This window comes from Acipenser ruthenus, chromosome 43, assembly GCF_902713425.1.
Source record: "Acipenser ruthenus chromosome 43, fAciRut3.2 maternal haplotype, whole genome shotgun sequence".
Classification (NCBI taxonomy): Eukaryota; Metazoa; Chordata; class Actinopteri; order Acipenseriformes; family Acipenseridae; genus Acipenser; species Acipenser ruthenus.
Genome location: NC_081231.1, coordinates 889998 through 902458, shown reverse-complemented (window position 1 = coordinate 902458; position 12461 = coordinate 889998). Strand labels below are relative to the sequence as shown.

General features: G+C 42.3%; 1 protein-coding gene across 1 annotated transcript; it reads right to left on the bottom strand.

The window, feature by feature from the left end:
• Positions 1-354: 354 nt before the first annotated feature.
• Positions 355-11664, bottom strand: LOC117398501 (ras-related protein Rab-1A-like). Its single transcript, XM_033997435.3, has 6 exons — positions 11358-11664; positions 8079-8151; positions 7315-7410; positions 5718-5813; positions 4770-4901; positions 355-4319 (listed from the first exon to the last, which is right to left on the bottom strand). The coding sequence occupies exons 1-6, from the start codon at positions 11369-11371 to the stop codon at positions 4128-4130; spliced, it is 603 nt and encodes a 200-aa protein (XP_033853326.1). The 5' UTR covers positions 11372-11664; the 3' UTR covers positions 355-4127.
• Between the last annotated feature and the right edge of the window lie 797 nt (positions 11665-12461).

Below are 12461 nucleotides of genomic sequence, written 5' to 3'. Positions count from 1 at the left end.
TTGACGAAGAAAAATTAGTTAATTCTATAGAGGGGGGATGCAAAACCTTTTAGCCAAAGTTGTCCTATAAAAAACAAACAAAAAAAAAAACCCGGTTAATTTTAAATTTATAGTAATGAGAGGAAGCTTAATCCACAGAAATAGGGAAACGGGAAAGTTGGGATTTTAATCGTCTCCGTACAGAAAACCAGAGCAACAGCGCCACCCTCTGGCGATCAAGTGTAACTGCTCTTTAAGATTACAGTACAGCAGAAGGAGCAGCTTTTGGGGTGAAAATGATTTATTACACACACCCCCACCACCCCCAAAAAAACACATTGCCACGTTACAAAATAAAAAGCACTCAAAAAAAGGTACATTCATTATTTTTATTTTTTTGTTTAAATATAATTCAAATTAAAACCCTTCTAATCTCGTTTCGTTCATGCATTTTCTACCGCCTATGAATGCTCATGTATGTTAAAAAAACAAAACACATCTCTTCTCATACAAGTAGCACAATTGGTCCATACATTAATAAAACAAAAATACATGAAACGGATGCGAAATCAGTTTCCACTGCAGAGAGAACCAAACAAATGAAAATATCCTACAGCTACCAGTTGCTGCGTCTCTCTCAAGACAGAGCGTTGAGTCAGAAACGGGGCAGAGGAACAAACACCCTTCACGAGAGCTTCATCTGAAACAAAAACTACACTCCAACCACAGTGAGTGAAAAAACCAGTTGATACACACAGGCACATACAAACTCTCACTGCACACATGCATTATATTGCTTGCGTGTGTGTGTGTGTGTGTGTGTGTGTGATTCAGTGGAGCGGAGATGGGAAGGGGATTCAAACCTTCTAGCAGAGTGCAGCCTTCACTAAAAATACACCACAAGTTGCATGATCCCAGCCTGTCAGTAACAGGCTAAGCATTGCTATATATTAAAATAAACTGGGAAAAATGTGTCACTAGGTGCACCATTCTACCATGTTAAAAGCTTCACATTTATGTATATATTTTATAATGCATTATATATAATTTTTTTTTTCCCCCTCAAAGTTATGGCAAAGCAACTTCTCGAACTCCACAGTTCTGGCAAAAGTGTTTTAAAAAGTTGAAAAAATTTAATGAAAAAAATGTGTGACCGAATGGGACACACGCATTTGAAAAAAGTTAAATGGTTGTGTACCAAAAGGATAAAAATGAAGGATAATGTAGGTACACAAAAAAGTGAATAATTGATCATAAATCAGGACGTTTCGGATGACGAGCCCTTCAAGCTGGATGGAAAATGCAGTGTGTAAATATATCTCTCTATCTCTCTCTATCTATAATGTATGTGTGTGTATGATAATGGTAAAAAAAAGATGGTTGGCTTTTCTGACTGCCAACGTGATGAAGTGCTTCCGAGATGCATTCTGTATCCTAGAATCGTGTTTCCTACTTGTACTGTAGATAAAGCTTCAATGCTAGTCTAAAATCTGCCAGAGCTGTTCTGGGGTTTAGGTGCTGCTGCATCTGTCTGTCTGTCACTCAGCTCACAGATTAAAAGGAGGAGACAGAAACGTACAGAAATAACATTTCAAAAATGATCCGTACGCTGCTTCACACCACTGCTGTAGGAAAAAAAAATGAAATAAAAACAGTTCACAGCTGAGTAAGATTCTAGGACTGTGGGTCATAAAGTCGGCTGTAGTGTAGCGTGTATAGAAAGAATTTGAAACCAAAGGGAGCCAAAATCTAAAAGAAATAAGGCTTAAAAATGTCACGATCGCTCGGATGTATTCAATTAGTTAAAATGGTATTGATTTCATCGCTTAATCTAGGCAAGGAGAAGGGCTTCCCTTACAGAGAGAATATTTAAACGCAGTGGAACGGAAGACACGACGCTTCCCCCTCAGCAGCATGACTCCGAAATAAACTTTCAGGAGCGTATTCCCCTTTTTATGGGATCATGAATATTATTAAGAATAATTCGAGTGAATAAACAAGAAAACACATCAACTTCCGTAGTAACATGATTGAAATTCTTCAGAGAGAATTATTATCATCATCATCTGTTCTTTGTGGATCTGTGTTTCTGTTGGGTATTAAATGCAGCGACAAACCAGTCACACAACTTTTCTTTCTAGCTGAATGCGCATCAATGGCTGGGAGTCACAAGTTATGGTTACAGAGGGGGAAAATATAGCGAGGGAAAGGAACACAGCTGGGTCCTGACTCCTCCTCTCCCAGCTACACACTGTCCTGCACACAGGAGATTTCAAATTCAAGGTTCTGATCTGAATCACAGGGCGCATTAGGCTTCCCCTGAACGACAAACAAAACGTTCTTTAAAAAGTTGATCAACTTTTTTATTTTGGTTTACTCTGTATGTAAGGCTACTGTTGTATAGTTTTATGATGAGGGTTTTAAAAAAATAAATAAATAAATAAAAGCAAGGATGAACTCCATACACCAACCTTGCTAGACAACCCTATCTTTCACATATTCTACTTGTCGTTATGTTGTATTTTAAAATCTATGCAGGATCCAAGTAGGAGGCTTGCTGATCCAGAGGTTAAAGAAAGGGGTCTGGAAACCAAGAGGTTCAAATCCAGGCTCAGCCACTGACTCACTGTGTGTGTGTGTGTGTGTGTGTGTGTGTGTGACCCTGAGCAAGTCACTTCACCTCCTTGTGCTCCGTCCTTCGGATGAGACGTAAAACAAACGAGCTCCTATTGGAAGTGACTCTGCAGCAGCAGCAGCAGTTGTTGATGAAGCAGAGTTCACCCCCCTAGTCTCTGTGAGTCGCTTTGGATAAAAGTGTCTGCTAAATGACTAAAAAAAAAAAAAATAATAATAATAATAATAATAATAATAATAAATAAGCCGTCAGATTGCTGGGAAGTGATGCATTTACAAAGTATAACCCAACGCTTAGAGCACTTTGATAGGGTCTAGTTTTGAAAGGCTCTATATAAAAGTGCAACGCTGCTATTGTTAATTGTGACGAGGAGAGTGTCAACATAGTGCAAGATACAGATTGAAAATCAACAGCTTACAGCTGCATCACTGCCTTGTGTCCACACGACACAGCGAAACGTTCATGCAAGGGTTAACAATTCTTCAACAGCTCAGTCGACTGAAGCGTCGACACCGAACAGAAAGGATTAGTAAGTTCACAGCGCGCCATTCTCGGAGATGTGGCAAAACCTCTCGAAATAAAACGTCTGTGTTCATTTGTCAGGATTTGGGGAGGCGGTTTTTAAGATACTGCTGTAAACATATAGAAGCAAAAAAAAGGCTTAAATGATACAGCGCGGTTTGCGGACACACAGATAAAAGCAGCACGAGATTGCACGGTGAAAACAGCACAAAATGAAAGCTCCTCACAAGTCGACTGCAGCTGGACGTTGAGGGAAACTGGGAGTTCATTTCCAGCGCTGTTATAGACCAGTCCGTCCCAGTTCCCCTCCGTGAAAAACCAGTTACAAAAAAAAAAAAACACTTGACCGTCCATAATTATAAAACACTCACCAGTGCTCAATTTCCAAAATACTAAAAGAAAACCTGCTGAATTCAACGTTGAAAAATCGTTCGTCGTTTCACTAGTTTCTTTTGGTATTTCATAAAACTGCGACCAGCTTTTCACTTTGCAGCCCCAGTGTTTAAAAAAATAAAATAAAATGATAAAGAGGAATACATTAAAAAGGATGAGAAGAGGGTATTGCTGTTAATTTCGACGCCTGCGTGTGGGTTTCTGCCCCTCCACCCTGCCCCCCAGTTCGAGCAGGGGGGTCACGTGCCAGTCCGAGGGCCGCGGGGTCTCCTGGTCTCCATCCCAACTTGAGCTCTCAATTAGCTTCATCGATCTAAATACAAGTTCAATTGGACGTGTTTAACTTTTAACTTTTAAAATGCACTTGACTCACTACCTATAAAACATTCTGAAGCCTGGAGAGAAGCGTTAAACCAATTAAATCAAATAATTAGAGCAGTTAAGCGATTGAGAGCTCGGGGGTTGCCAGTAGACACAGCGGCCCTCCGTGAACTGAGTTTGACACCCCTGAGTTAGCCCCCCTCCCCTTTGCCTCCAGTCTCCAGTCCCAGCCCAGCCCTGCTCCCTCCCCCTCCCCAGGGCTGCGGGTGTGGGTGTCCTAGCAGCAGCCACCTCCCGACTGCCTCACGGGGGTGCTGTCGATCTTCAGGTTGGCCTTGGCGTCGCTCGTCGTTCCGGGTCCCATGCGTCTCTTGATCTCCGCTGCCATCGTCATGAAGGCCTGCTCCACGTTGGTGGCGTTCTTGGCGCTTGTTTCCAGGAAGGGGATGGCCAGGGAGTCCGCAAATTCCTGCCGGGAATGGAGGAGGAGGAGGAAAGGTGAGAACGCTGAGAATCAGGACGAGGGGTCGCTGGTGTGGATCGGGGGGCTGATTCACCATTCAGAGTGAATTCAGAAACCGCTGCTTGGGTTTGTGTGGGTCGCTGTTCTTTAAGAAAAGCAGCGATCATGAGAAACCCAAGCAGCTGTTTCTTAGTTCATTCTGACTGGTGAATCAGCCCCGATCCACACCTGATTTCTGCTTTTCTTTAATACTGGGGGAAAAAAAAAAAAACAATAAATACAACCAAAAAAATAAAAAATTACGTGTTCGCCGACACACAGATAAAAGCAACACAGAGAACTGCATAGGAAGCACTGCTGTGGAAATTACAATCTCGTAAAAACGAACGCGCGACCCCCCAGTAATGGGATGCCCGTTCCGTGGAGCTCTCCGGCCAGGGTTTCAGCCCCGCTCACCTTGGCTGTCGTGTAGTCCACCACTTTCTTGGTGGTCAGGTCGCACTTGTTTCCCACGAGGAGCTTGTTCACGTTCTCGCTGGCGTAGCGATCGATCTCCTGCAGCCACTGCTTCACATTGTTGTACGACTCCTGAGCGGAGAGAGAGAGAGAGAGAGATTAAAGAAAAGAAGCCACAGACTAACGAAACTTCCTCCTCAAGAGTCACTTCCAATAGGACCTTGTTTGACGTCTCATCCGAAGGACGGAGCACAAGGAGGTGAAGTGACTTGCTCAGGGTCTCGCACACACACAGTGAGCCAGTGGCTGATTTGAACCGGGTACCTACTGGTAACAAGCCCTTTTCTATATACACTGCTGTACAAAAGTCTTAGACATGTTGCATTTTTCTACTCTGATGCATTATGAGCATTAACAATTTACTCAAAGCCTCCACTAGTGTTTTCTACTATTATAACACACTTGACTTGCATAAAGAAGGAAAACATTGAGTGAAATAGCTCGCATCACTCGATTTTCAAGGTGTGGTATCCGAAGCATAATCAACAAGTACAGAGAAACATCATCTGTAATTGACAAACCCAGGACTGGAAGACCCAAAAAGCTGTCTAACAAGGATGAGCGACACTTGAAGATAAATATCCTTAAGGAACAGAAAGAAGACAAGCGTTGAATTGACAACAGAACTGGCAGAAGGCACAGGTGTCGCTGTCCATCAAATCAACAGTACGAAGGCCACTCTTGAAATCAGGACTTGAAGGATGTGTTGCAGTAAGAATACCGCTGTTAAGGGGAACAAGACTAAAATATGCACAAGAACACAGAAACTGGACTATGGAACAACGGTCAAAGGTGCTTTGGACTGTTGATGGCTGGACAACGATACGGCCCTCACATTTAAAAAAATAAATAACCCCCGCAGGATTAACCTCCCTGCCCTGCTCTCACCTGATCCGTGACGTCGTATACCACGATGATGCCGTGGGCTCCTCTGTAGTAACTGGAAGTGATGGTACGAAACCTCTCCTGCCCAGCAGTGTCCCACTGGGAGAAAAAACACAAAGATGATACATGTTTGACCGACATGCCTTTTCAATCAGCCATTATTTTATTATTAATATTATTAATTTGGCAGACGCCTTTATCCAGGGCGTGACAGGGCAGCGCGGGGTCACAATGCAGTGTGGAGTAGTGGTTAGGGCTCTGGACTCTTGACCAGAGGGTTGTGGGTTCAATCCCCAGTGGGGGACACTGCTGTTGTACCCTTGAGCAAGGTACTTAACCTAGATTGCTCCAGTAAAAACCCAACTGTATTAATGGGTAATTGTATGTAAAAATAATGTGATATCTGTATAATGTGAAATAATGTATAATGTGATATCTTGTAACAATTGTAAGTCGCCCTGGATAAGGGCGTCTGCTAAGAAATAAATAATAATAATAATAATAATAATAATAATAATAATAATAATAATAATAATAATAATAATGCAAGCTTCATATTTAACCCTTTGCAGTCCTCAGGTCCGACATCGCAATTTTCCCTTTCCAGTCCAATGTTGGACCCTGTCCGACATCATCAAAAAGACGCAAAAAACAGGTCTCTAGTCGTTTTTTCTCCAGAAAAAGCAGAGAAAACCATTCAGTGGCCGAGTGAGACAAATAGGAGCCGAGAGAAGCCGAAAAAAAGGGGCGTATCTCATGAATACTGATAGCCTCGACACCACATAGATAACACAGACATAAACAAACAAGATAGCTGCTTCTGCATCCAGCGCTCAAAGACCATCACAGACATTTGCAGCGCTTTTTTTAGATGTTATAGTAATAAAATAATGACTTGGATCGCATTATTGAGGAGTTTGGTGATAAAACGAGTGATCAGGAGATGATTTATCGGTATGTACTATTAAGAGATATTTGAAAAATACAGCGAACGAGGGGTGGTATGCAGACAGGCTAAAAGAATTGAATCTGTTCAGTCTTGAACAAACAAGACTACGCGGCGATCTGATTCAAGCATTCAAAATCCTAAAAGGTATTGACAACCCAGGGGACCTGAAAAAAGAAACAAGGACCAGGGGTCACAAATGGAGATTAGATAAAGGGGCATTCAGAACAGAAAATAGGAGGCACTTTTTTTTTACACAGAGAATCGTGAGGGTCTGGAACCAACTCCCCAGTAATGTTGTTGAAGCTGACACCCTGGGATCCTTCAAGAAGCTGCTTGATGAGATTCTGGGATCAATAAGCTACTAACAACCAAACGAGCAAAGATGGGCTGAATGGGGCCTCCTCTCGTTTGGAAACTTTCTTATGTTCTTATTATAAGCTCCCCATGTTGTCTGTAATGCTTGGAGGTGACCGCATCCTCCTCCTCCTCTAGGACTCAAAGCATCTCAGAATCACCTGTAAGTCGCCATGGTTAAAAGGAGTCTGCCAAATAACTAAATTATATATCAAAACAAAAAAAACACAAGTTTGTTTTTCTCTTTTGATGATCGCAAGAGCTGTCTGCACTAAACCCTGCTGTTGAGGTACTCACAATCTGCAGCTTGATAGTCTTTCCGTCCAGCTCGATGGTTCTGATTTTGAAGTCCACCCCGATTGTGCTGATGTAGCTCTCTGTGTACGTATCATCCTGGGGGAGGGGGGAATAAAAAACCTGTTTAGCCCAGGGGTGTCAACCAATCCCGCTCCTGGAGGAATATTCCACTCCAGGTTTTGCCGGTAAAACGAGATGAACAGATCCAGGATCTGGGCGGAGGTTTAACTGGTTAAACCATTGAGAACAGGGTTGGAGCAAAGACCAGGAGTGGAGGGGTCAGCTCTGACCGCCCCTGCGCTAGGGAGTGATAATTAAGATGTATTCTACCATTTCTGGTCCTTGAAAACGTATATTCAAGACAGCAGCTTCCCGCTTGTGGCACCACGGACTTGAATACGAAGAGATGAATCACGTTAATACCTTTACAACAACAGTGTGTATTTTAATATATAGAAGACCACAATATGTATGTGATATGGCCTTTTTCCCCCCCTATATACATATCTATACTACACATTTTGTAGTAAGGCTGTTGTAACAATACAATCTGATTTTTCTTGTGAGAAATGGTTAACAGAATCCCAAGAGAAACGATCGTCAGGTTATGTTAACTGCGCCACCTTAAATAAGTGAAAAGGGTAAGTCAGATCCGGCAACAGCACTTCTTAAATAAATAAATAAAATCTTGACAACTTAGATTTTTTATTTGCCGTCACGTACTTGTATCTCTAGCCTCGAGACTTTTGAGTGGCAGTACTTACAGCGAATCTCAACAGGAGGCAGGACTTCCCGACCCCCGAATCACCAATCAGGAGGAGCTTGAACAGGTAGTCACTGAAAACGAGAGAGAGAGGGGGGAGAGAGAGGCTTAGCACTCTGAATAGGTGATCTTCAGTCTTCATATCTCATCAGAACAGGACCTATTTTACCTCTGATTTGTACAGAAGAGATTTACTGACTTACACCTCATAAGGAGGAGGCTTGCTTGTCCAGCGGTTAAAGAAAAGGGGTCTCGATACCAGGAGGTTCAAATCCCGGCTCAGCTGCTGACTCACTCTGTGTGTGTGTGTGTGGGACCCTGAGCAAGTCACTTCACCTCCTTGTGCTCCGTCCTTCGGATGAGACGTAAAACAAACGAGCTCCTATTGGAAGTGACTCTGAAGCAGCAGGAGCAGCAGTTGTTGATGAAGCAGAGTTCACCTCCTAGTCTCTAAGTCGCTTTGGATAAATGGCTAATTAATAATAATATAATTAAATGCATTGGGTATTGTTTTTTGTTTTACAATGATATGGTTTCCTCTCCCCATCCATGGTGTTCAAAACCATTAAAAAAAGCCTTTGAGAGAAGGGCCACACAAGGTCAAGAAAGGTCAGGTGTTAATTGCAAATGCTTTATAAACAAATAATTATTAAAATAGGCATCAGGAAACTCTGCCTCCTGAACTTAAAGCCTTTTAAAAGCTGAGCCTGGCTTCAAACCCAACGTTTAGAAACCAACACAGTCCTGTGCAAAACTACAGCGACCCATGCAATTATGATGATGAATTAATCATTTAGCAGACGCTTTTATCCAAAGCAACTTACAGACCTCGGGGGTGAACTATGCATCATCAACAACTGCTGCTGCTGCTGCAGGGTCACTTCCAACAGTATCAAACCGCTATGCAGTGGGGGTCTTATTTCTGTCCCTGGACTGGTTTGACAAACCAGGTCGGATCGTGTTTGTCAACTCCCTCCCTTGTTCCAGGCATTCTAGTTTCATCCTAGCTATCGTTCCAGCTTGTATCCCCAGGACTGACCCCTGGACAAAATGTTTGAAAGACCCGGAGATTACCTGATACTTCACTCCCCACTCTCATTTGGTTTAATCAAACTATTAACTCTGAGTAGGGCTGTCAAACTCAGTTCCTGGACGGCTGCAGTGTTTTCTGACTTTCGTTCTACCCCGAGCTCTCAATTACTTAATTGCTCTAATTATTTGATTATTATTATTAGTTTATTTAGCAGACACCTGTATCCAAGGTGACTTACAGAGACTAGGGTGTGTGAACTATGCATCAGCTGCAGAGTCACTTACAACTACGTCTCACCCGAAAGACGGAGCACAAAGAGGTGAAGTGACTTGCTCAGGGTGACACACAGGTGAGTCAGTGAGTGAGCCGGGATTTGAACCTCCTGGTCACAAGCCCTTTTCTTTAGCCACCAGACCACACAGATTAACTGGACACTTCTCTCCAGGCTTCAGAATGTTTCACAGGTAGTTTAACTTCAATCAAGTGCACTTTATTTTTAATCAACTGTAAAACAACCTTAAATATTAAAACATGTCCAATTAGATCGATTAAATGGATCGAGAGAGAGAGAGAGAGATTTACGTTGGAATGAAAAAAAAAAAAACGATCCTGCAGCCCTTGAGAAGTGGAGATGGACCCCTGAGGATGTTTTGGTATGATTACAAAGGACCCACAAGACACCACATCGCAGTGACAGCATTACCAATCAGTCTTGCATTGGCTCCAGGCTGTAGGGAGACTTGTAAGTAGCCAGACTGGCCATTCTGGTTCATTAACCCTGACACACTGTCCCTGGTCAGCACTCCCCACGCCGAGGGCAGGTCACAGCCATCACTGTACCGAACGCTGGCCTGAAATCTAGTTAATATATAAGTCTCCCATTGCACAGCAGTGTGATCCGGTCCTGGTTTCACTTGGAGTTTAATAAATCAGACACACCTAAGCTTGTTAGCTAGACACACTGGGGGCTGATCAAGCTGGTAGCAGTAAAACCTGGAATGGATCACACTGCTGTGCAACAGGAGTCTTATTTCCATAGCCCTGCATTATGTATGTGTGTATAATGCGAATAGTTTTAAATGCACACAAACGGATTAGGACGTTTATGGACAGATATGTCCAGCTGGATGCAGCGCAGTAGGTGCGGACTTTGAAAAGTTTATGGCTGTAGCGTAGAAATGTATTAAGAAGGGTTCATATAAACAGTAGATTCAAGTTACCATAACAACTGACCACTTCGCTTTACAGCTCACAGTATCGCGTTACAGAGTACGCTAATCAATGGCGCCATTAATGAATTGATTGTTTTAAAAAAAACATTATGCAGGCAGTAATTAGTTACACACCTGTCAAGGCAAGGAGTCCTGTTTAATTAAAAGGACAATCGCTTTAGTTGGTGTGAAAACATTAAAAATGGTCCGCTTACGATATAAATAAAAATGGATAATTATTCTAATGAAGATCATTACTGCTTTGGGTGACTGTTTAGAAATATAACACACACAGAAGAAACGGTATATTTAAAAACGTGAAGGCGACAAAGCGGGGGCGACTTTACACCCCGAAGAGTCACGGTGTACAAAAATCGAGTTCTGACACGTGTGTGTTTAAACAGGTGATGCTGTGCATTACCCCGGATCACCAGTTAAAAAAAAAAAATCAACAATACCGACATTAAAAAAACACAAGGACATGTCGCTTCATTCTAGCCGGCTGACAAAAGCAGTTTTCAACTTTCTGCACCGATTTCAAGACGCTGATGACAAGCTGCAGAACCGGACAGCTCGACCCAAGATTACGAAACACCACAATATATATATATATATATATATATATATATATATATATATATATATATATATATATATATATATATTATATATTACTACTAGGCCGATATTTACCAACCATGAATTACCACACCGCGCCGAGATCATGCGACTGGGGTATTAAATACACGGAGTATTTATTATCATCATGGCTTCACACAATGAACAAACAGCTGCCTCCTTTCGCTAAGACTAGAAAGGATGCTGGACTCTGAAATTAAAGTCTAACCGTATTTTATATTTTTTCAAGTCTTGTTTTTTTTTTTTTTGTGTCCGACACACAGTAAAAACACTTGGCATATTAAATAAACAAAGCGGAGATGTCACCGCCGTGCCATCGTCCACAAACACCCCGAAGATGAAGATTAGCTCGTACAAAACAAGGAAAAAACAAAACAAGGATAAAATCATTACTTACTATTCCGGATTCATGACTCGAGCAGGGAATGCGGGGCTGGTCGTTATACTGAAATGAAATCTTAACACGATTTTCCTTTTTTGTTATTATTTTCAGCTGTCTATTTCTTTCTTTTTTCGCAGTTGCCGTCTTGTGTCGTGTCCAGGGTCAGCTGTCTATTTGGTAATGTTGAATTTCTCCTGGTTTTTATCGTGAATGTTCGTCGTTTCTCTTTCTCTGTTCGCCTCGGTTTCCTCTCCTTATCTTTTCTACTCCTCACCGATACAAGATGGCTGCGCAGGTGCGGCAGTGACGTAGCCAGACGTGCCTTTCCAGCTGCGCGCTCGTGCGCCACAGCGCCCGAAAAGAGGAATGCTGGGAATTGTAGTTTTTTTTTAAAACGAGTAATCACAAAAAAATAAAGACAATACATTTCGTTCGTTTTTGTTTTGGCATTGGTCCTTCAATCAACTAACAATCTAACCGGTCAGACAAAAAAAAATGGATTGAACTACAGCTGTTACAGTTACTTCAAATTTGGTTTACTTTGGCAATACGTTTTTTATGATGCAATATATATATATTGTAGCGTTCTCGGTTCCCGCAGGCAGGCGCATCACACAGAGCGAGGAAATCCACACACAGGCGGAGGGCGGGCGCGAACCCGGGTCCTCTCACACTGAAGCATAGCGCCGATACCGCTGTACAAAAGAGCCGGCTCCTTTGCAAGGAGCGTATATCGGGCTTATGTCTCTGTGTGTGATTACGTCACCTACCAGCCCTACTGCTGCCTTCCCCCGTGCACGCTACAATATATATATATATGTAATCTGTGGTAAGCTGTTTTCACCCGAGTCCAGCAGCTTGTTCTTCGGTTCTCGCCTTAGATATGTGTGACGTCAACCATCGCGTATGACCAGAATTTTGAATTTTACTTTTTCTGGCAATACTCTTGCTGAGCACTAGATGGCGCTGGCGCTTACTAATACATACGCAACTTTGGAGACAGATTTGAACCCAGGACCACAGGTTTAAAAAAAAAAACATAAGATGCGCGTCCCAACTATCTCTTATAAAAAATCCATTCATTTTTTTTTTTTGAAACCGAAAATAGGCAACAGTAAA